This window comes from Drosophila bipectinata, chromosome 3R (genome assembly GCF_030179905.1).
Source record: "Drosophila bipectinata strain 14024-0381.07 chromosome 3R, DbipHiC1v2, whole genome shotgun sequence".
Taxonomy (NCBI): domain Eukaryota; kingdom Metazoa; phylum Arthropoda; class Insecta; order Diptera; family Drosophilidae; genus Drosophila; species Drosophila bipectinata.
The window spans coordinates 27,325,071-27,345,449 of record NC_091739.1 but is presented as its reverse complement, the minus strand read 5'-3'; the positions used below and the strand labels follow the sequence as shown (position 1 = coordinate 27,345,449).

Genomic DNA, 20,379 nt, shown 5'->3' with positions numbered 1-20,379 from the left:
GAATCTTTCACCTGAAAATACACCTAACAGGTGGTGAATGAACCGCCAGCTGGGATGGAGGCCAACCTACATAAGGCCTGGGACAATTTCTCACAAGATGCTCTGGAAACATGCACCCAGGAGGCGGAGTTCAAGTCCATCCTGTTCGCGCTCTGCTATTTCCATGCTGTGGCTGGAGAACGACGAAAGTTTGGTCCTCAAGGCTGGAACAAGGTCTACCCCTTTAACATTGGTGACCTGATCATTTCGGCCAATGTGCTCCACAACTATCTGGAGGGAAGTAATCGCATTCCCTGGGAGGATTTGCGATACCTGTTCGGGGAAATCATGTACGGTGGACATATCACCGACGACTGGGATCGCCGACTCTGCCAGACTTATTTGGAGGAGTTACTGCAGCAAGACCTGATAGATGGGGATTTTGAATTGTGCCCGGGATTTCCGGCTCCACCCAATCTGGATTTCGATGGCTATCACTCGTATATTACCGAAATGCTGCCGGAGGAGAGCCCACTGCTGTATGGTCTGCATCCAAATGCAGAGATTGGCTTCCTGACCACAGCCTCCGAGCAACTGCTGCGCACCATCTTCGAGCTTCAGCCGAGGGAGTCGGAGCTGAGCTCACATTGCGGCGCACCCCGGGAGGAGCTGGTGAAAATTATGATTGACGACTTCCTGGACAAGCTGCAGGACGAGTTCAATCTCCAGGCTCTTCTCAATCGAGTCGAAAGGAAAACTCCGTTTGTGGTCGTGGCCCTGCAAGAATGTGAGCGAATGAACGCACTTATCCGAGAAATAAAGCGATCTCTGCGAGAATTGATGCTGGGTTTGAAGGGAGAACTGACTATCACCCAGGAAATGGAGCGATTGGACCACGCGATCTTCTACGATCATGTCCCAGGGGCGTGGGCTCGACTGGCATATCCCAGCATGCTGGGCCTGCAGTCCTGGTTTTCCGACCTACTACACCGCATCAAGGAGCTAGCGGGCTGGCTCAACGACTTCAAGCTGCCGTGTGCCATCTGGCTGGGAGGGCTCTTTAATCCGCAGAGCTTCCTTACGGCCATCATGCAGGAAAGTGCCCGAAAGCACGACCTACCCCTAGACCGCATGCTCATCAGCTGCGATGTTACCAAAAAACAAAAAGACGATGTCACGTAAGTTAAAATTTTCTTTGCCACTTTTAGGAATGAAAAATATACGACGGCTATATCTTTTCCAATAATCCAAGAAACCAAGAAACATATTTTTAAGATATTTTGTCAAATTTTCTGGGTGACCCCCTGCAAAAATGTGGGAAATGCATGGGGCGTACGATATGGCCCACAGCGAAGGCTATATCTTTTTCAATAATCATCCGATGCTCAAACGGAATACCTTAAACGAATCGGGGCTCGATTCTCCACCAATCTGCAGCAAAACCTAGGAACATATTTTTTTTTAGATATTTTGTCAAATTTTCTGGGTGACCCCCTGCAAAAATGTGGGGAATGAATGGGCGAAGGCTATATCTTTTTCAATAATCATCCGATTCTCAAACGGAATACCTTAAACGAATCACGGCTCGATTCTTTACCAATCTGCATCAAAACCTAGAAACATATTTTGTTTTAGATATTTTGTCAAATTTTCAGGGTGACCCCCTGCAAAAATCTGGGGAATGCATGGGGAGGACGATAGGGCCCACAGCGAAGGCTATATCTTTGCCAATAATCATCCAATTCTTAAGCGGGATACATTAAACGAATCGGGGATCAATTCTCCACCAATCTGCATCAAAACCTAGAATAACATTTTTTTTTAGATTTTTTGTCAAATTTTCTGGGTGACCCCCTGCAAAAATCTGGGGAATGCATGAGTAGGACGATATGGCCCACAGCGAAGGCTATAGTTTTTCCAATAACCATCCGATTCTCAAGCGGAATACCTTGAACCAATCGGTGCTCGATTCTTCACCAATCTGCATCTAAACCTAGAAAAATAATGTATTATTTAATTTTTTGAAAAATTTTTGGAGAGTCCCATTAAAAATTTGGGGGAAAGTCCATTCCTTTATGGCCAACAGAGATGGATGCCTTCCAATAAGCAATCAGATTGATTTGCCTTATTATAAAGGTTATTGTACTTATTGTGTAGTGATTAATCGTGATTACTAAACTTCTATGGGAAAAAATATATGCATTTATTTATTTGTATGTTTTTGCATTAGCTTGACGTTATCTGTTCAGACTGAGATTAAATCAGATTAAACTAGTTCCCACACCTTACGAATATTACAGCCTTACAAACACAAATATTTCTTATAAGCTTCAAGAAATTTATTAAAAATTATTCCTTTTATATATCACCCAATCTTTATAGAAATCTTTGGATGTACTTTTAATATTAAACTGAATTTTGCATTTCCATTCATGCGCATATATTGCACATAGTTTGCCACCCATGGAGGGCGCCTTTGTGCACGACCTGTACATGGACGGCGCCAGCTGGGATTGTCAGTTGAACTCCATTGTAGCCCTGCGACCCAAGGAAATGCTCTGCGCGATGCCTGTCATATACATCAAGTCCATCGTCCAGGAGAAGCAGGAACTGCAGCGCGTCTACGAGTGTCCTTTGTACAAGACCCGGTGGGTGACATCTCCCGAGTATCCCGAGTGTCGTCTTTGTCATTCAACGTTTTCTTTCTGGGCAGGTCGCGTGGCAACACTTATGTGTGGACCTTTAACCTAAAGACTCGTGAACGCCCCTCGAAGTGGATCCTGGGCGGAGTGGCGCTTTTACTGCAGCCATAAATAACTCTCTCGGATTACCCATCAGACATAATTCCAATCAACGTCATTTGTGCAATTCCGAATTAAATTCTAAAGGCGAGGAAGTCGGCGCTTCCCAGTTAGTATGTGACTAATCAATTAGTAGATATTTATAACTTTCAGCACAATGATAAATCGAGCAGTCGCGCAACTCACGTGAAGCTGGCGTAATAACGATGAACTGGAAATTATTCAACTTATCGAACTTTGTTGGTACTCATCATGCGCTATCTGTTTGTTACCAAGGAAAAAAATCATGAAATAGACTAACTTGTTCGCGAATCTGTATGACATTGGTTTGATAAATTCTCAAAGTCGTGGGCGTCCAAAAATTAATTCACCAAAAAACCAGCTATAACTAACTCAAACTAATTTGTCTATGAAAGTGAATAAATTTAATATCTACTACAGGTATCATAAATAAAACCTATCCCAACCTATCTATCTAGCTTGGATCAAATTTAATTGGGTCGAAATTTTATTTGTCGTCTCATTGTGACGTCTAGTATAATGAGTTCAACCAAAAATAGACTTGGAATTGAATTTTATAATATTCCAGCAGACACTGTCTAGTCAAACAGAAGGTATGGAATATTCCTTAACGATTTGTGACGTAAATGCAAATATTTAATTATCAATGGAATTAGTATTTGTACTTAGACCGAGAGTATTTCGTAAATTTTACAAAAATTGAAATTTTAGCAATAAGACAATTAGGGTGAAAGTTAAATGACAAATCAAACAAAAACATAGGCTTTATCTTTTATTAAACTACTTTCTGAACTGCCCATATTAATCATTTGAACTTTGAATCAAGTGACGTAAAAGCTAGAGTACTTTATACGACTTCATTTCATGAATTTCACAAAAAAACCATTATAAAAAGTCATATAAACATATCCCGTCATTAAAAATTCCACTCGCTTTATATTAGATTAGAGAATAATTTTTAGAAATTTATAAATAGTGGATCGATCATTTGGGAAACGTGTGGACATCAGCAGATATGGAATCTTCCCCCAATGAGTCAAGTGACGAACTATCAGAAATCTGGTCGATCGTGGCACTTTTATAGAAATACCTCCATGCGGGCACGTCTTGCTCGCCAGACCGGCATGGAAGCTCGTGCTTTCAATGCTCCCCGGTGACTTTGGCCACCAGCTGCCCACGTGCACGTACATAAATTTTCGCAAGCTGACGGAATCGATAGACCATACTACTTCCATATAGAGTTTTTTTTTTTAAATTTATTTGCCTTGATTGTACAACCCCGTTTTGGGGCTTTAAAAGAATTCATATGGCCCCAACCACTGAGCGATCACGTGAATAGCGTTCGCCAATCGGCTTTACACGCCTTCGAAACTTGAGTCTGTTTAGCGTCTGGCTGTGGGCTGTGGGCCGGCTGGTTGGGCGATAAATGATAAGGCGTTGTTGGCATTTGCCTTTAGAATTCACGGAAAGGTGACACACGGGGGAAAGTTACCGACTAGGGGTGTTGAAAACTAGGGGGCTCGTCATATGGCCCACACGGCGGCTGCGTGATCTGGATGATATTTGCAGTTAGTGGCGCGACTTAACCCCCCAAGTCGCTGGTTTATTGACTGATTACTGACTATTTCTATATGCATTTGTTGACATTTCCATCTGGCGTCATTCCTCCAAAGACGCAGGCAAGCCTTAGACCTTTGCCCTTGAAGCACAGGAAGAAAATGCCCCTTCAAATTGGTTATTTGGTGGATTTTTTGGTTTTACATTAAAAACAATTATTGATAACTTTATAATACCTACTTAAGACCTACATACTTTTTACCTTTTTTATATACTCTTTCTTAGGAATTTCAAGTAAAAATATATATTTTTTTAACCCTAATTAAAGATTAATAAAATTTATTATGGAGAAGAAATTTCTTTCTGTGCACAAGGTGTTCGGATCGCTTGCCAAACTCAAAGTGCTTATTACCTAAGTTTATTTTCTCCAAATGTTTGCGCTCGCTCTTTCTTATATATGATCGCCTGTGGGCCAAACTCTGGCCGGGAGTATTCCCCAACCACGATGGCTACACGTGAAACTTGGCTGGTGAGCGAATGACCAGACCAGGGCAGGCGGCGGGCCCACCTCCCAGCAGCACCCACCCACCCGTGGGGCGCCTCAAGATCAAGGCGATTCAGTTTTCCGCGGACGGGCGCAACTTTGTTGGCTTTATACATAGATAAAAACTGCTCGTTGCCCGCCGACGACGACGACGACGGCGACGACACCGCCGGAATCGGCACTCGAACCAGACATTTCTAATAGAAGTCGGAACGGACCCTATCACCAAGCAGCGACGTCGACGCCGACGAGAAATGGTATTTAAGCGTGAAATGATTCGGTATGACAAATCAGAAGTGAAATAACTGAGCAATAGCAAGCAACAGGCTGCTAGCCCAAAGGGAAAAAAACCAGAAACGCAAATCACAAGGTAAGCGAAAGGAAAAATTCAATTCACAAAAATATGTGGGCCAAATGGCTTGCCAAAAAAAAAAATATAGTAAAAATATGTGCTTTATGCTGATCACGCACCGTCATCGTGGATGAGACTAATGCCCTGTTCCGGTTTTGTCTTTCTATCGCAGAATACCAACGTCAAGCTAAGAAATGGCCACGGCAACAGCACATCTGCCCATCCAGAAGCGGAAATACCACGAGCACAGTGGCGAGCCCGGCTGCCAAGGACTGGAGGAGGTTAACCGCATGTTCCGCAACTTCTGGGATCCAACGGCGTACTGGGTGTGCGACAAGCAGGGAACCCGTGCCCGCCTCCAGCGCTGCCCTAAATCTCAATTGTACTCCGAGGAGCTGGGTCGCTGTGTCCACTATGCCGATTGGGCGTGGACCGAGCCCAAGGAGCCGCCAAGCCGGCCCAAGCCCACCAGTCAGTCGGTCTCCAAACAGTAATTCCTGGATGGGGAAAAAGATGCTCCTAATTTAATGTTACTCTAAGACAACCAACCTCAATAGCATTACGTTATCACTAATTATAATTCTAATTTTACAAAAACCTTTATTTTTAAATGAAAATAAGAAAAAATCAGTACAAAATCAAAAAGTTACTCGAGTTCAACAATTTTGGGCATTGTTTTGCTTAATCTCTTATCTAGATGGAATGCACTTCCGGTGAAATACAAAATTAGGGAATGTATCGGGTGCCAAAGCAAAACCGAATTATATGCAAAATCATATAAAGAGCTGCCCGTGGAGGATCCAAAGTGATCAGAGCTGAGCATTCGGCTAGTCTTCAGACATTAACTAAACTTTGACTAATCGAACCTGATCTATGGAAATACAGAATGCTCCCCAAAACTAATTGGGAAGCTAGAGATTGAGAATACATTTAACATAATGGGCTTTGACTACGTGCATAACCGAATCTCGCGGCTGGGGATATCCCCGGTTAGGAGCAGGCTCTGAACTTAGAGTTCCACATTGACGCCCTGCTTGTTGATCACCTTGAGCTTTTCCTTCTTGGGTGGCTTGGTGTCGGTAGGAATATCCTCCTCTACCGGCGCGGGTGTCTTAGGCACAGTACGCTTAGTGGTAGTCGTAGCTGGCTTGGGAGTTGTAGTTGTGGTGGTGGGCGGCTTAGAAGTAGTTGTGGGCTTTTCAGCTGGCTTGGTTGTTGGCTTCTGTGTAGTCGTGGTAGTGGTCGGTTTTGGCGTTGTCGTGGTGGGTTTCGGAGTGGTTGGCTTAGGCGTGGTGGTAGTAGGCTTAGGCGTGGTTGTAGTGGGTTTCGGCGTGGTTGTAGTTGGCGCCACCTTGGGTTGCGGCTTGGCCGTGGTGGAGCTAGGTGGTTCACCGAAGGATGCCTGCAAACCCTCGCCTTCGACGCGCACGTTGCGCACCTTAACTGTAGGCTGCTTAGCCTTTGGCGACTTTACGCGCGCCAGGTACTGATTGGTAGGCGAACCCAGGAATAGGAAGTCCTGGAACTCCAGAACGTGCGATACGGACGTCACGGACTTGTCGAAGCCGTGCAGCGAACCAACGATGTTGCCGTTCCAATCCACCCGCACCACTGTGGTGCGCTTGGGGGTTAGCACACTAAGGCTTTCCATGTGGCCAACGAAGTGGACGAATCGCTGAGAGAACTTGTTCGGATAGACGCTGTTCAGGTAGCGGAAAGGCAGCTCGAACAGAGCCAGCACACGAGCCAGGAATGTACGTACGCTGGGGAAGCGAGTGAAAAGCGTGAACCCATTAGGATGTTCACTATCGGAGCTCAAGACCAACGGCACCCAAATTCCTTCGGCATCTGGCGTTAAATTATCCGGAAGGCCGGGAAGTCCGTCCACAAAGACCTCGCTCTGTCCAGCTTTGGGCCCCTTCAAATGATACTTAGTCAACCGAAGAGCACCTGTCTCGGCCACCACGATGAAGTCCTCGTTGGGGCTTAGAGCCAAGCCGTTGGCGAAGACCAGTTCGTCCAGAAGAACCTCGCTCACATTCTTCGCGCGGTTGTATTTGAATAGTCTATAGGGAAGGGAGAAAAGAACGCACCGTTAGAAGACTATTAGAGCCAATAGGAACCGGTTTTGGTAAGACATACAGTCCCCCCTCTTAAACACGAACTGTGATCTTAAAACGTAGAGGTGTTCGTATGAACTCACCGTCCCGATGGGTTGGCAAACGTAGCGAAAACCAGGTCTTCGATGGTAAAGTCCGAGGAGGAGTCCGTCCAGTAGATGTCGCCTCCTTTGCTTACGGTTATACCGTTGAAAACCTTAGCTGGTCGATTGATATTCTTGCCGGCGAGCTCCTGGGCGGGCGACACCAGCAGAGTCTTTTTGTTTGTACCCAGATCCACCTGCCAAAGCCCGTAGTAGGCATCGGCGATGAGCAGATTGTTTCCCTGCGTATCAAAGGCCAGTCCCAATGGACGACCACACCTTGACTCCTCGTAGATGTCCTCTAAAATAAAAAAAAATAAGTAAAACCAACATTTTTAAAAATTCAAAAACCTACCGCAGGGCTGACCGATCTTGGTGACGTGAGTGACGTGGTTACTGGTTAGTTTAATGACCTCACCGCCGTGGATGCCGGTGTAAATCTCGTTATTGCGGGCTATCAAGCACTCTGGGCCATAGACACGCCCCTCCAAGAGTCGCTCCGCTCCCTCCAGGTGAAAGTTTGGCTCCAAAGCACCCTTTAAGTCCTTGGGCGGCGTCACACTAGCCACGAAAATAATAATTCCCCAAGGATTATGCTGTGCATTACGTCAATCGGTAAGAGCCGGTACTTACATATATTCCTTCATGGGAAAGGTAGTACGGGGAGGCAGACCGGGCAGCAGAATAATAAAGAGAAAGAAGATCATGAAATTCATGATCCTCACGCGCAGAGCATACAGCAGACCCATGTTCAGTTCGTTTGGATCTACCGGCGTGAAGTCGCAGGTCACGGGTCAACAAGAGGGCAAAATCTCCAAAGAAAAAGCGACACGACGGCAAAGTTCAACAAGAAAACGCGAAAGTCATCAGGCCGGTAGAGCTGGAAAAACATCGATGGAACTATCGAAGGCTGAAAGCTGTGATTTGTTCCACCACTTACACTTGTCAGCGGGGAACCACTATTGCAAATCTTTAAGATATTTATTTGATAGGTAAATTTTCTACCACTGTTTCTGCAAAAATGTATAAATCTTTCACAGAAATTAAAAACAAGAGTACGTTTTTAATAATGGCACCTGGACACAAATATTTATTTATTACGTGTAATCGAATCATTCAGAATTGACAGTTTTAAAATAATTCGGATAATTTTTATTCGACCTAATTTAATTTCGGTAAGGTAGTTTAAGTAGAATAAATTTATGATTTAAATCTTAAGATAAAAGTTAGGTTTTTTAAAACTATCGAAACCAATTTCCAGTGTGACCAAATAGTGACAGTCGTATTTGTAGCCCACACTACGACGGCCACATAACAGCTGGTGTTTTTGTTTTGGGAATTCTCCACAACGTCGTAGTTGAAAATGAGCGATAACAACGTCGCCCCCAAACAAGAGGACGCCTTCAGCATGGATCACGACCAGGACCACAGCAACAAACTGTACTCCCGCTGCAGCAGTGCTGGCAGCACACACACGCCCAACTCCTCAGCCCACAATTCAGGTATGTGGCGCATAGGCGCAGATATCATTAACATGTGAAGAGGAGGTGTCACATTGCCATTTGATGGTGAATTAAGAGCGGGGGGAGGCCCGCTGATAAAGGTGGCATTGAATTTCCCTATCCGATGGAACGCTATCAGCAGCAGTATTTTATTACAATGTACCCCTGTGTCTCACGCTCCCCGAATTCTGTATCCGCAGACGACGACGATGATAGTGGCGGAGATGCGCGCCACTCGGCGGCAGCTAACTCCACGCTGAGCTACAAGGAGAGGCGAAGGGAAGCACATACCCAGGCGGAACAAAAGCGGCGGGACGCAATTAAAAAGGGCTATGACAGCCTTCAAGAGCTGGTGCCACGATGCCAGCCCAACGATTCCTCAGGATACAAGCTGAGCAAGGCTCTGATTCTCCAGAAGAGCATCGAATACATAGGCTACCTCAACCAACAAAAGCTCAAGCAAGAGGAAGAGAGCTCTGCTCTGCAAAAAGAAGTCACAGCGCTGCGGATTATCAAGAATGGATATGAGAACATGCTGCAGCACCAGCAGGCCAATCCTGGCCCGGAAGAGGCACGACTCACAGATGAGGCCAAATTTCAAGTGGTTAGTGAAAGGGATTCCCAATATTTGGTTATTGATCTTAGTAATAATATTTCATTATTTGATCTAATAGTTTCAGGCAATTATGGAGGAAATGTTTGAAACATTCCAGCACATACCGATGGATAACTTTAAACAGCTTACTACTGGTATCATACCCTGGTTGGAGGAGCATTGCAAACCGCACATCCTGCGCAACATCCTTAGCCGCACACTGCAGCAGATGGCGCAGGAGGCGCAAGCGAAGCAGCAGCAGCAGATCATGGAGCAGGAAACCAACGATGGGTTTAGCTGATCGCAAGGCTATTTTATAATTTCATTAGTTAAGAGATATGTGTTTGGTAATTCATTTCATTTTGTTTACTACGTACAAATATTAAATGCGTAATTTGAGTAGTTATAAAAGCGTTGACCGAGAAAGAAAACTTTTTGCTTAATCTAGATTACGGATTAGATACAATTAACTTATCTTAGATTTTCCACCAAAGTCACTTTATCTGCGTTTCCTAACAGCCTCAGTAATTCCAGAAGAACGTTACGCGTGTACGGTTTAAAGCGCTGAACCTTGTCGGTGACGTCCAATAGTATAAGCAATTCTTCAAAAAACCTCTCCAAGCGTTCCTGACTCCACACATGCCGTGCTTCATACTGAAGTTTCCATACACCAGCAGTGAGAGCATAAATGAGTCCCTCGTAGAAGTTCTCATCGTTCAGACGAGCTGCTAACTTAGCACTGGAGAGCAGTACCGCTGGAAGATCACAACGGAACTCGTGGGACCGCACAAAACAGGTGGCCGCTAATTGACGAACCTGCTCGCACTTGTGCCGCAACAGCCGCCAGCTAAGGTGACGAAAACGGAGTAGAAGAGGATTCGGCACCTTATCGTTGGAAGTGCGTAAGTGCTCCACCTTGGATAGAAAGGCAAGAAAGAGTATTATGGAGGAGGTCACTTCCTGCCGATCGCAGCACTCTAATATGTGCTCACAAGCTTTGGGCAGAAGGCAGCCCAGCTCGTCGTAATCGAGTTCACTGGGTTCCCAAGCCGGACGCGTCTCAAACTCTGTTGCCTGACGCTGTCCCACTATCTTCCCAAGACTTGCGCCAAACAACTGAAGCGCCGCATTCGAGATGGTCCATTCAGGATTATGGATGTGCTCCATAGCCACAAGCAGGATCTCGTTGTAGTACTTGCACATGGATGGCCTTAATTCCGTGTCACGTACAAGAACACACAGATAATGCAGTGCCAACGATTCCCACCGATCATGGTTGCTATCCGTTGGAGTCGCCTCAGTTAAACTATTTAGCCTCTTAAGAATCTGTTGAACGGCTTTGTGAAGAACCAACCGATGTTGCGGATTGTCGTTCTTCAGCACGTGCAAGAACATGATGGAGAAACCGGCTCCTCGACGCGTGGTGCTGACCTGGCGACTATCGGACAGCAGCTCTCGTTCCAGACAATCGTGCAACAACTGAAAACCAGCGTCCGAGCTATCTAGGATGCTAGTAATGCTGCGGGTAAGTCTTCCAATGCTCAAACCGGCAGCTTCAATAGCTCCTTTATGACGGCAAAGGGTCAGAACTGAGACATTGATATCCAGACTGCGGCTCAATGCCTCACAGTTTACTTCTTTTTTGAAGGTTTCCAGTAAAGAGCAACCAATGGTCGTGGCCACATCACAACAACCCTGGAAGAGAATATAAAATTTAATATTTTATTTCTAAATTTATATGTTCCACTAACCTTTAAAGTTAGCCAAAAGCTCATGAGCAAATACTTCCTACAGGCCTCATCGCCGTCTCCAGACTTGAATGAGCTCTCGCTTACCAGCAGCTGAAGACTCTCATCCATGTCCTGGAAACTGGCGGCCGTAGTTGCCTCCGCCTTGCGCCTCGTGTTGGCCAAATTAAGGAGGTGAAGAACGCCCTTAAGAATGCGATCTAGAATTGGCAACAAATCCTCAAGAGGTTGAGCGGCCGGTCCTTTCGATTTTATAACCTCATCAAGAACACAAAGATAGCCAAAGAGATGACCGCCGAGCTTGGCAGTGCTTAGAGGATCCTCCAGATAGGAATCAATTTTGAGCGTCAAACGATCGAGGCAATCTTGAAAAACCTTTTCTTTGGGTGGCTCCTTGGCAAAAGCTAACTTGGCGTACTGCGAAACCAACGAACACTCGTCCACATCCGAGCTGTCGCAAAGTTCGAAGCAACGATCCAAGCTCTTTTCCTCATCCAAGTAGTTTAGCTGAATCAACAGAACTACCGTCAGCTCAAGGGCATCATCGAAGCCTTGTGGATTATTTAAAGATTCGAAAAGCTTCTTAGCTACTATTTGAGGTCTGAAGACTCCCTGATCCATCAGAAATTTCCCCATCTGCTGATTCTGCTGAGTACTGCACATCTTGGCGTTCTTAACTACTTGATCGGCATACAAGGATTTGTTTAGGACCTCCAGCAGCTTCAGAGCAAAGATATTTGGCTGATAGACATCGTGGCCGATATCTCGTTCGATGATCTCCTGTAGATGCATGAAAAATCTCTTGATATTGTGGGCCAGAGCATCACCTCCCACGCCGATGTCCGATTTTAAGACTTTGTGGAAATGCTTAGCTGTGTGGTTAATTATTGTTGGGATTTTTCCCAGCATGGTGTTCCGGAACTCCGCGCTCTCCACTGTTCGATGGCGGTCAATGAAGCTGTGGAAGAATTCCAGGCAGTCCTCCACCGCAAAATTGCTCAAATTGTCCACCAGGAAGCGAAACACTAGGAGCTGGGCATCCAACTCCAGATGAATGCAATTGGTAAGCAGTTCCGTGCTAATCGTGAAAAAATGTAGTCTTGACGCGGCGTATATCTCCTTGGCGAACATGCTAAAAATCAAAATCAGGCGCAGTTGCTCTCCTGCGGATTTGAGGTCCTCGACACTGCCCAGGAATTCCACAATGTACGGATTGGCTTGCAAAAGTTCAAACAGCACTTCTCGCTGCTGTATGCGAAGAAACCACTGGGAATGGAAGTTTTGAATCTCAGCGATGTTTCCACTGACCAACAACTCCACACTCGCAGCCAGCAGCGCCGGCGACCGTTGGTTGCTGAGGCTCTTTATTGGATACTGACTCGCGGCACGCAGTCCCTTGTAGCTTAAACTCAAGCGGAGTCCATTGAAGAAGTCTTCTTCGCTTTGGTTGGTGGTAGCCAGAAGTTCCGACAACGGATGCGAGTTCAATATTCCGCTTAAAAGATAGTACTTATTTCGATTTGTCCACGGCCAGAATTCCACGATTAACCGAAAGTAGGAAAAGGCTCGTCCCGTCTGTTTGCAGCAGTGGTTGTACAAGGTAAGAGTCTCTTCCCGAGATCCTGTTTGGCTCTGGCGCTGCAGGCAGCGGTAAAAATGCTCCAGGCGCAGACGGAGCAGCTCCAATCTTGGAAACTTTTTCACCAGCAAGTTAGTGGCCTTCAAAATGGGTAAAAGACTGGGACTATTTCTCTTGAGAGCTGCAAGTACGGCACTGATGCACTTGTCCTCTAGCAGTATTGGATCCAACTGCTTCCAGTGGTCAGTAAGAAGCACAGATTGGAGCATAAGGAACGCACTGGGCTGGTCGTAGGTGAGCCGTTGAGGCAGATCCCCAAAGTGGATATCCTCCAACTCATATTTGTGAACTACGTGGTAGTAAACTCGAAATAAGACATTCAAAGAGGCTTGGTTGTTGGCGCCGCCGCACGTGTCGGCATGTCTCGCTTCCTCCTCCTCCGCCCGTATTCGCTGGGCCAGCTGAAGGGCGGCGTCTTCCGGCAGCACATCTCCCAGAGTCTGCAGAAAGAAATTAATAGTTTCACATCAATCACTAGTGTTTCTCCACTTACCTGCAGGTAGGACAGACACTCGCAATGGTCAACTTTTCCGGTAGTTGATTTAGCGGTAGCTTTTCGGCCAGACCCCAGCATGCCGTGCTCTTATCAAAAATATATCGATATTTGTATCTATAATGTGCTTGGTTTTTTTGAGTGTTTCATAGGTGCGATTACCAAATGTTATTAACATAATGTTAACTCACAGCTGTTTTAACAGACTTGTTGTTTATGTTTGTTTTGGACAGACTGGGCTTCTAATATTTTTAATATAACTTTGAAAAAAAAAATAAAATACGGCCAGTCCTCATCTAAAGGAAGGTGAATCCTCTGTCAATACAAAGTATGTATTCATATAAATTATGTAAAATTATTAAAATAAATCTTCCCAAACTTTTAATCAAATAACACTGTTTGAACTCTTTAGGTTTAAAAACAAAGATTTATTAAAATGGCAATTTATTCAAAATAGATTTCTGTATTTAAATTTAAAGGTATTTGTGATAATAATAATGTACAGCATTAATAGACTTTCGTGTGAAATTAAAGCAGATGCGAATTTTTTGCCAGCTTTCCCAGCGCTCCTTCCAGACTTTCCCGTTCTTTGAATTCGAGTTTCAAGATTCGTTTAAGGCCAACTGAATAGTTGTAATTCTAGTTTCAACTACAGCCACCTGGCAGGTAGAGGCTTATTCTTGGCATCTGCAACCCCAAAACTTCAAGAAAGCTCGGCTGAATGAGAGTCTTTGGAGCAAGTATTCAGCAGTTCGAGATATTGAGATTATTATACACACGAGGGTTGCTACACTCACCTGTGTAGGTGGCTTCTGAAAACTAAATATACCCGGAATTATTGGCATAATTTTTTTTTTCATTTTGTTTGCTTATACTTATCGGGTTTTACAGTAGTTACTCGTGGATTGAAATGATAAAACGTAATATTTGTTGCTCGAGAAATTGGATACTTGTTCTCATTACAAAGAAAAAGGTATTTAACAGTGGGTCAAAATCGTCTACGCACACCTAACAAGGTGCTTAAATACACACTATTCATAATAAATTTTTAAAAGATAAAACATAAATGTCCCCATTAATCAAGCTATTTGAAAAATACGCAGACACTACAATTTCTTATCGTTTTGTTGAGTATTCCATTGAAATTTTTTTAGTATCTAAATACTTGCCAAATACAAGGATCTCGTTAAAAAAAACGAATATGAAAGTCACAGCTTACGAATCATGACGAATGGGAATGAATGAAATGAAAGCAAAACTTGAAAAATCATTATTATACCCAATTTTAGCTTATGTATACTGTAACCGTGGTTTTGTGTGTGTGCGGGAACCAATAATTTATATTCCCCAAAATAACCCCATTCTTAAAAAATGAGCAAGTAAAAAACGCGAACAGAAATCCCCAAAAGGCAACAAAAAAGAAGAACAAATATATATAATAGCGAAACTGTCTCTCGGCAATCTCTCACAATCTAAAAAACAACTAGCGACCATAACCATTATTTGTACCTTTCCGAATATATATCACACCGACGAAAACGAACTCAGTATTCTCACACAGATACAGGAGTCTGTATCTGTGTGCGAGTATATAGTTCGGTTCGGTTTTTGTAGGCCCGTTTGTCCGTTTTGAGTTTTGAAATCCGTTTCACTATTGGAATCGTCGTTAACGGCGACGGGTCTCAAATTCGACCAGCTCTCCGCATGGGATTCTCTCTCTGCTTCTTCTCTTTTCGCTGCTGCTACTTCTACTGCTGCTGCTGCTGTCGCTGGTAAGTGTGTGTGTGTGTGTGTGTGTGTGTCGAACTAAGGTGTGCTCTCCGGCGTGTTGAAAATAGTTAAAGTTGATTTTATTTTAAACTTATTGCGAGGCATGTGCATTAAAATATTTTCTGGCGTTATCTGTCAGGCAAAGCGTACCTGGTGGACTGTGAAGCCATCGCCTGTCAGGCCGTCAGTCAATTGGCATTATTCAATATTCCGATGTGTAATTGGGAAACTCGATTTTGTCATATTCTTTTTCTTGAAAAATTCTACTGCACATAATAAGCGTAAATTTTGTGGTAGTATGCGAGCCGAGCTAAACTGAGAGCCGAGAGAGCGCAGCTTTGCGTTCTCAGTATCTCGCATTATTGTATCTTGTGCCATTACAGTGTACTATGGGATAATAAACAGATACATTTTACCATAATTTCATACTTTAGTATGTTTACTTGAATAAATGTTTCTTTCATTCATTCATTTTCATGCCCCAACAAACAAAATTGTTGCATAATGGCCTCATGGTTAAGAAATGTCGAAGATAGATGATTGATGATAATTTTCATTGAAAATGAGTTTTATTTATTCGAAGTATGTTTATGTTTATGACAATAAAAACTAACAAAAAGGAAACTTGTGGATGTTTAAAAAAAAGGACTTCTTTAATATTTTTAAATGTTGAATCTGTATATATGTAGCTAATGAGACCCTTTCTCTTATCCTTTTTCTCATGTGTTTTAATATATTACACATTATAAAAATATCCTTCTTTGTGGTATATTATCCCATTGTACATTCGTACCCGCACCGATTCAAATTTAGTTGGAAATTACATTTCCGCCACCAAGCAATTGACTTTAGTAGTTAGTTAAACGTGTCACCCATACCACAGCTATTTAAACAATTTCCGAAAATGTTAGAAATATTCCAAGAATTCATCATTGGCACCCATCGTGCGAATCCAAAGTCTCGAGCTTTCATAGAGCTGGAAAATTACTCAAACCGGTGGCATTAAATATTTCGAATTTACGTTTCGAATCGCATCATCGTATTGGTTAGTTGCTACACCAAATCAAGAATATTCAATATTAAACGCAAGTTTTCTAATCTTTTTGCTATTTGTTTAGTTTATTATTATTTATTCTCGTATCACTTGCTTCATCAAAAAGAAACCCTACGTAATCGTCACCCAAATAGACTGTTGTTGTGTGCGAGATTCGAGTTCTTTGAATTTTATTTTGGGCCAAAATTTAACGCTCACTGTTGTATCTGTATCTTGTTTACTTGCATTTGAAAATCACTATCTCGAAAATATTCTGTTATTGAGAGTGTTCCACTTGCCTCAGTGTGTATGTGTGGGAATATCTGTGTTGTGTGTATGTCGGTTTTTTTACTTGCTCGTTTTTTTACGTTTTCTTTGTGGCCATTATTCGTTTTGAAATAATCAAAATCGATAAAAAATATATATATTTTCTTTGGTTTAGATTTGTAAGCTCTTTTCGTGTATTAGTTAACTGGTTGGAGAGTGTGTGTCGGTGTGCTGCCTTTTTCGATAGATTTTCGAATGTGTTAAACAGTTGGAAACACGTCAACTTCTCAATTCACACGATTCGGCAAATATGTATATGATAGTAAATAAAAAATTGGTGGTTGATTCTCAAGACGAATAGTGAAAGATACCCGAAAACACTGTTGTCATTTGCGACGCAGCAAAGCTTCAAAATGGAATGACAGAGAATTAAAAAAAAAGGAACTGTACCCAAAAACATTAGTTTATAAGGTATTTATTGATTTGATTTTAATTAATTGTGTTTTCAAACAAAGGCCAAAAAGAAAAATAAGTTTAAAATCAGAAAATCATAGTGTTTATTAATTTGATTTTATGGACATTTAACTGTGTTTGGAATAATACCAAAGGTTTAAAAAATGTTACCAACCAAATTGAAAAAAATGTTAGGAACGGTCTTTTTAAACGTTTTGGAAATTTTCCAAAACTGGTTTTGCCATTGGACGTGACACTCTGTTAAATATAATAGGGGCTTTCAAAGAACCTTGTTCGAGAATTTTCAAAACTAATTTTGAATACTTTTCGTGTTTCTTTCAGTGATTTGACCTGTTCCGAAGTACCGTCAAATTCTATCCTGCACCCATGTTAATGCCACGCTATATGGGCCTAAACGATAGCTCCTCGTCGTCTGGCAACCGCGGTCCCACAGCCACCATCACCAGCTCCAGTTCAAACTCCAGCTTGGGCTCCCCGCCCACCACAGTGGCAGCCCATACAAAGATGCGACTGCTGAGCAAAGTGGAGCACAACATGCGTCAGAGCCAAGGTCAGAGCGGGCAGGACATCAACAGCCTGCTGCACACGGCGTCCACAGGCAACGGCGTTGTGGGCGATGTCGACGGCCTCCTGACGCCCATGCGCATTAAGGCCCATGTATCGCCGCCCCCGTCCTCTGGCAACTTGAGCGGGAGCTCCTCCGGAAAATGCGACTCCTCCCTGCAGGGCAGCACTCGGCCGGAACGCAACCTGTGGAGTCGTGCCGAAATGCTGGAGATGCTTAATATTATGCAAGACATGAACGCCCTGGAGCAGCTGAACGATCGGAATCAGAAGAGTGAGAATGTGTTCCGTCAAATCGAAGAAGTGATGCGCAGCAAGGGCTACGTAAAGAAGTCTGGAATACAGATCTGGACTAAGTGGAAGTTCCTGAAGTCTACGTACAATACTACCACGCGCCACGGCACTGGGATACCAAAGGTGGTCCCGGAGGAGGTCTACAGAGTGCTCTGCCGTATGCTAAGTGGATCACGCCGCAGTGGGAGTCACAGCAATAACGTTAGTGCCAGCCTAAGCGAAGGCGGGAATTCGATGGACAGCTCCAAGACGCTTGGCGAGGAATCTAAGGAGGACATCCTCGGCGTAGAGCATCCCATCTTTGGCTTTCGACTGGGGCCCATAAAACCTGAACCAATTGATACAGGTAATAAATGATATTAATTTTATTATTTGATTTCATTTTTTTATAATTAAAATCTAATTAATAATTATTTTTTATGACTTAAATACTCATACGTACTTGATTTTAGTGTTGTTAAATATTTTTGTCCAACACCATAAAAAAATCAATTTTTTCCAAGAATTTTTAGTTCTTTGAATTTTAAAAATGCTGCGCGGCCATTACAATGGCGGGGATATCAAAATTAAAGAAAATTAATTAGTTTTAAAAATAAATAAAAAAAACTTAAAGGCCAGTCTCAGTAAACTGAATCCTTTAAAAATTGTGACATTTAAATAACATTTAAATTCTTACTTACAGGCTACGAGAATCCGATGAAATCGGATATGGTATCGGAACCAGACATGGATGGCTTTGATTATGGTCACGAAGGGAACGGTGATGGCACTCAGGCTGACAGTCATGACCAGGAGGAAGTTCCCCATCTGCCATTTATTGTTTCCGTGAAGCACGAGCCAGATATGGACTTGGGAATGGATGAAACCAATACGCCACCGCCGACAGCACCGGCCTCGCCATCGCCTCCGCCTGGTGAATTGGAAGATCCCGATGGTGATCCTGTTTATACCTCAACGCCGATGCCACCTCTGAGAGTGGCCTCCTTCGCCAAGGATGAAGCCAGTCGTCCCAGCCACGGCATTTTGCAGATCGACAGACCGCCTCCTACGCTAACGAAGATGGGCCGGATGGCTAGTCCATCCCTGATGAGTCGCTCACTACCGCTTCAAAACACAAATAACATAAACTTTGTTCACCCTACTAGCAAGCTGATGCTACCCCGCAAACAGAACTCGAGCCAATCTGGTCTGAGACTACCCAGAGATGTTAATGTCCAGCCGTCGGGAATGCGCATGAAGACTGTGCCGATGAGGGAGCCGGCTTACCCCCATCGTCCTGAGCGTATGGCCTCCGATCTGGAACATCCCATGACCAGTCCACCTCACTCGCCAACATTGCTGCAAACCCATCTCAACCGAGGTCCGCCACCCAAGTACCCAACTCACGGCCAACAGATGGGCCCCTCCACAAGTAGACAAGCCCATTTAATGTCCACCCACCAGTTGACTCCGCACCAACATCAACAATTGCAGACACGCAAACGCCGAATGGAACAGAGTCCACCAATCGGGATGCCAGTTCCAGTGAAACTGCAGCGCAGCTCGACACTGTACGACTCCAATCGCAAAGGAAATCGTGCAATTGCACCTGCCATGAGTGACGAAGGGAAATCGAAACCTAGCGAAGAGGATTCCAAGCGACGCACTAAGGAGCATGAGGAGCTTTTCGCAAAGGAGCTGACCCAGTTGGCAAATGCGATGCGCGTGGCCCAAAAGGAAATGTTAGGGGACTTCTTTAAGCAACAGAAGGAGTTTGCGCGTCGGGAGCACGAATTCCAGATGAAACAAGATTCGATGGTGATGAGGGCACTACGGAAACAGACAAACTTGCTGATAAAAACCGCCAAGGACCTGGTTGGTGGCGATACGAAGGTCTTGGATAGTAAATTGGAGGATAAGGAAGAATCCATTCCAGAAACCCACATGTCTTTTGAGCCAGAAACTCAGTTGGCAACTCGAAGAACAGACCACAAGGAAATTAGAGACGAAATGTTAGATGCTCATACAGAAGATGATGGCGATGATACTATGGTGGATTCCCAATATATTGACGAAGAGGAGGACGAGGACGAGAGTGACGACGAGGAGGAAGATGGGGAGAACCTGGTGGGCGAGTTTGATCCCGAAATGTCTCCACTGGCTCTATCTGGCACAGCTCCAAGTGAAGACTATTCTACCCACGGTGATGGACATGACAACCATTAGATGGCACTCCCTCACCACTTATCCCATCTTTAAGTATTATTTAAAAAGACAGACATCATTGTTGATACCGATTCATTCCAATCGCATTCCTTAATATGTACTATATATATAGCACACCCGCGCATTGTTAAAAGACTTGATTAAACTTAAGCATTATTACATAAACAAAACCTAACATTAAATTAAATATTTATTGTTTATCGGAGCTCCGTGCCCGAAAGTGCTGTAAAGTTATGGACAAAAGAAAACTCACGATATTAAAAATATATATCAGTGTATATTATTAAAACGATGCCCGTTGTCGGAATTTTTGGAAAGGCCACTATAAAAATAAACGC

General features: G+C 43.8%; 6 protein-coding genes and 1 long non-coding RNA gene across 8 annotated transcripts in view; 4 read left to right on the top strand and 3 right to left on the bottom strand.

Moving 5' to 3' along the window:
* The window catches only part of LOC108121787 (dynein beta chain, ciliary), a 28,818-nt gene extending 25,656 nt beyond the window's left edge, over positions 1 to 3,162 (top strand). The window contains exons 30-32 of the mRNA XM_017236074.3: positions 31 to 1,157; positions 2,433 to 2,627; positions 2,693 to 3,162. Of these exons, the coding sequence (XP_017091563.2) occupies positions 31 to 1,157; positions 2,433 to 2,627; positions 2,693 to 2,792 (1,422 nt within the window). The 3' untranslated portion in view covers positions 2,793 to 3,162. The remainder of the gene's footprint in view (positions 1 to 30; positions 1,158 to 2,432; positions 2,628 to 2,692) is intronic.
* Positions 3,163 to 5,132: 1,970 nt separating this feature from the next.
* LOC108122160 (uncharacterized) lies at positions 5,133 to 5,899 on the top strand. Its single transcript, XM_017236694.3, has 2 exons — positions 5,133 to 5,272; positions 5,427 to 5,899. The coding sequence occupies exon 2, from the start codon at positions 5,449 to 5,451 to the stop codon at positions 5,746 to 5,748; it is 300 nt and encodes a 99-aa protein (XP_017092183.1). The 5' UTR covers positions 5,133 to 5,272; positions 5,427 to 5,448; the 3' UTR covers positions 5,749 to 5,899.
* Positions 5,835 to 8,348, bottom strand: Hmu (adipocyte plasma membrane-associated protein hemomucin). Its single transcript, XM_017236693.3, has 4 exons — positions 8,091 to 8,348; positions 7,813 to 8,018; positions 7,458 to 7,758; positions 5,835 to 7,320 (listed from the first exon to the last, which is right to left on the bottom strand). Exons 1-4 carry the CDS (start codon positions 8,204 to 8,206, stop codon positions 6,264 to 6,266), a joined length of 1,680 nt encoding a protein of 559 aa, XP_017092182.2. The 5' UTR covers positions 8,207 to 8,348; the 3' UTR covers positions 5,835 to 6,263.
* Positions 8,349 to 8,743: 395 nt separating this feature from the next.
* bigmax (helix-loop-helix-leucine zipper transcription factor bigmax) lies at positions 8,744 to 9,985 on the top strand. The gene is made up of 3 exons (XM_017236343.3): positions 8,744 to 8,959; positions 9,160 to 9,563; positions 9,634 to 9,985. The coding sequence occupies exons 1-3, from the start codon at positions 8,821 to 8,823 to the stop codon at positions 9,853 to 9,855; spliced, it is 765 nt and encodes a 254-aa protein (XP_017091832.1). The 5' UTR covers positions 8,744 to 8,820; the 3' UTR covers positions 9,856 to 9,985.
* On the bottom strand, positions 9,898 to 13,651 carry LOC108121968 (uncharacterized). Its single transcript, XM_043211718.2, has 3 exons — positions 13,435 to 13,651; positions 11,306 to 13,381; positions 9,898 to 11,249 (listed from the first exon to the last, which is right to left on the bottom strand). Exons 1-3 carry the CDS (start codon positions 13,513 to 13,515, stop codon positions 10,026 to 10,028), a joined length of 3,381 nt encoding a protein of 1,126 aa, XP_043067653.2. The 5' UTR covers positions 13,516 to 13,651; the 3' UTR covers positions 9,898 to 10,025.
* Positions 13,652 to 13,858: 207 nt separating this feature from the next.
* On the bottom strand, positions 13,859 to 16,041 carry LOC138926783 (uncharacterized). Its single transcript, XR_011443434.1, has 2 exons — positions 15,648 to 16,041; positions 13,859 to 15,591 (listed from the first exon to the last, which is right to left on the bottom strand). It is a non-coding gene; the product is annotated as an uncharacterized lncRNA (long non-coding RNA).
* mrt (martik) lies at positions 15,064 to 20,330 on the top strand. Of its 2 annotated transcripts, XM_070282178.1 has the most exons (3): positions 15,064 to 15,206; positions 17,300 to 18,182; positions 18,519 to 20,330. In XM_070282178.1, the coding sequence occupies exons 2-3, from the start codon at positions 17,345 to 17,347 to the stop codon at positions 20,039 to 20,041; spliced, it is 2,361 nt and encodes a 786-aa protein (XP_070138279.1). In that variant the 5' UTR covers positions 15,064 to 15,206; positions 17,300 to 17,344; the 3' UTR covers positions 20,042 to 20,330. The 2 variants fall into 2 exon arrangements, with proteins under 2 accessions (XP_070138279.1, XP_017091827.2); XM_017236338.3 differs by lacking the exon at positions 15,064 to 15,206 and having other exon boundaries at positions 17,202 to 18,182.
* The last annotated feature ends 49 nt before the right edge of the window (positions 20,331 to 20,379 follow it).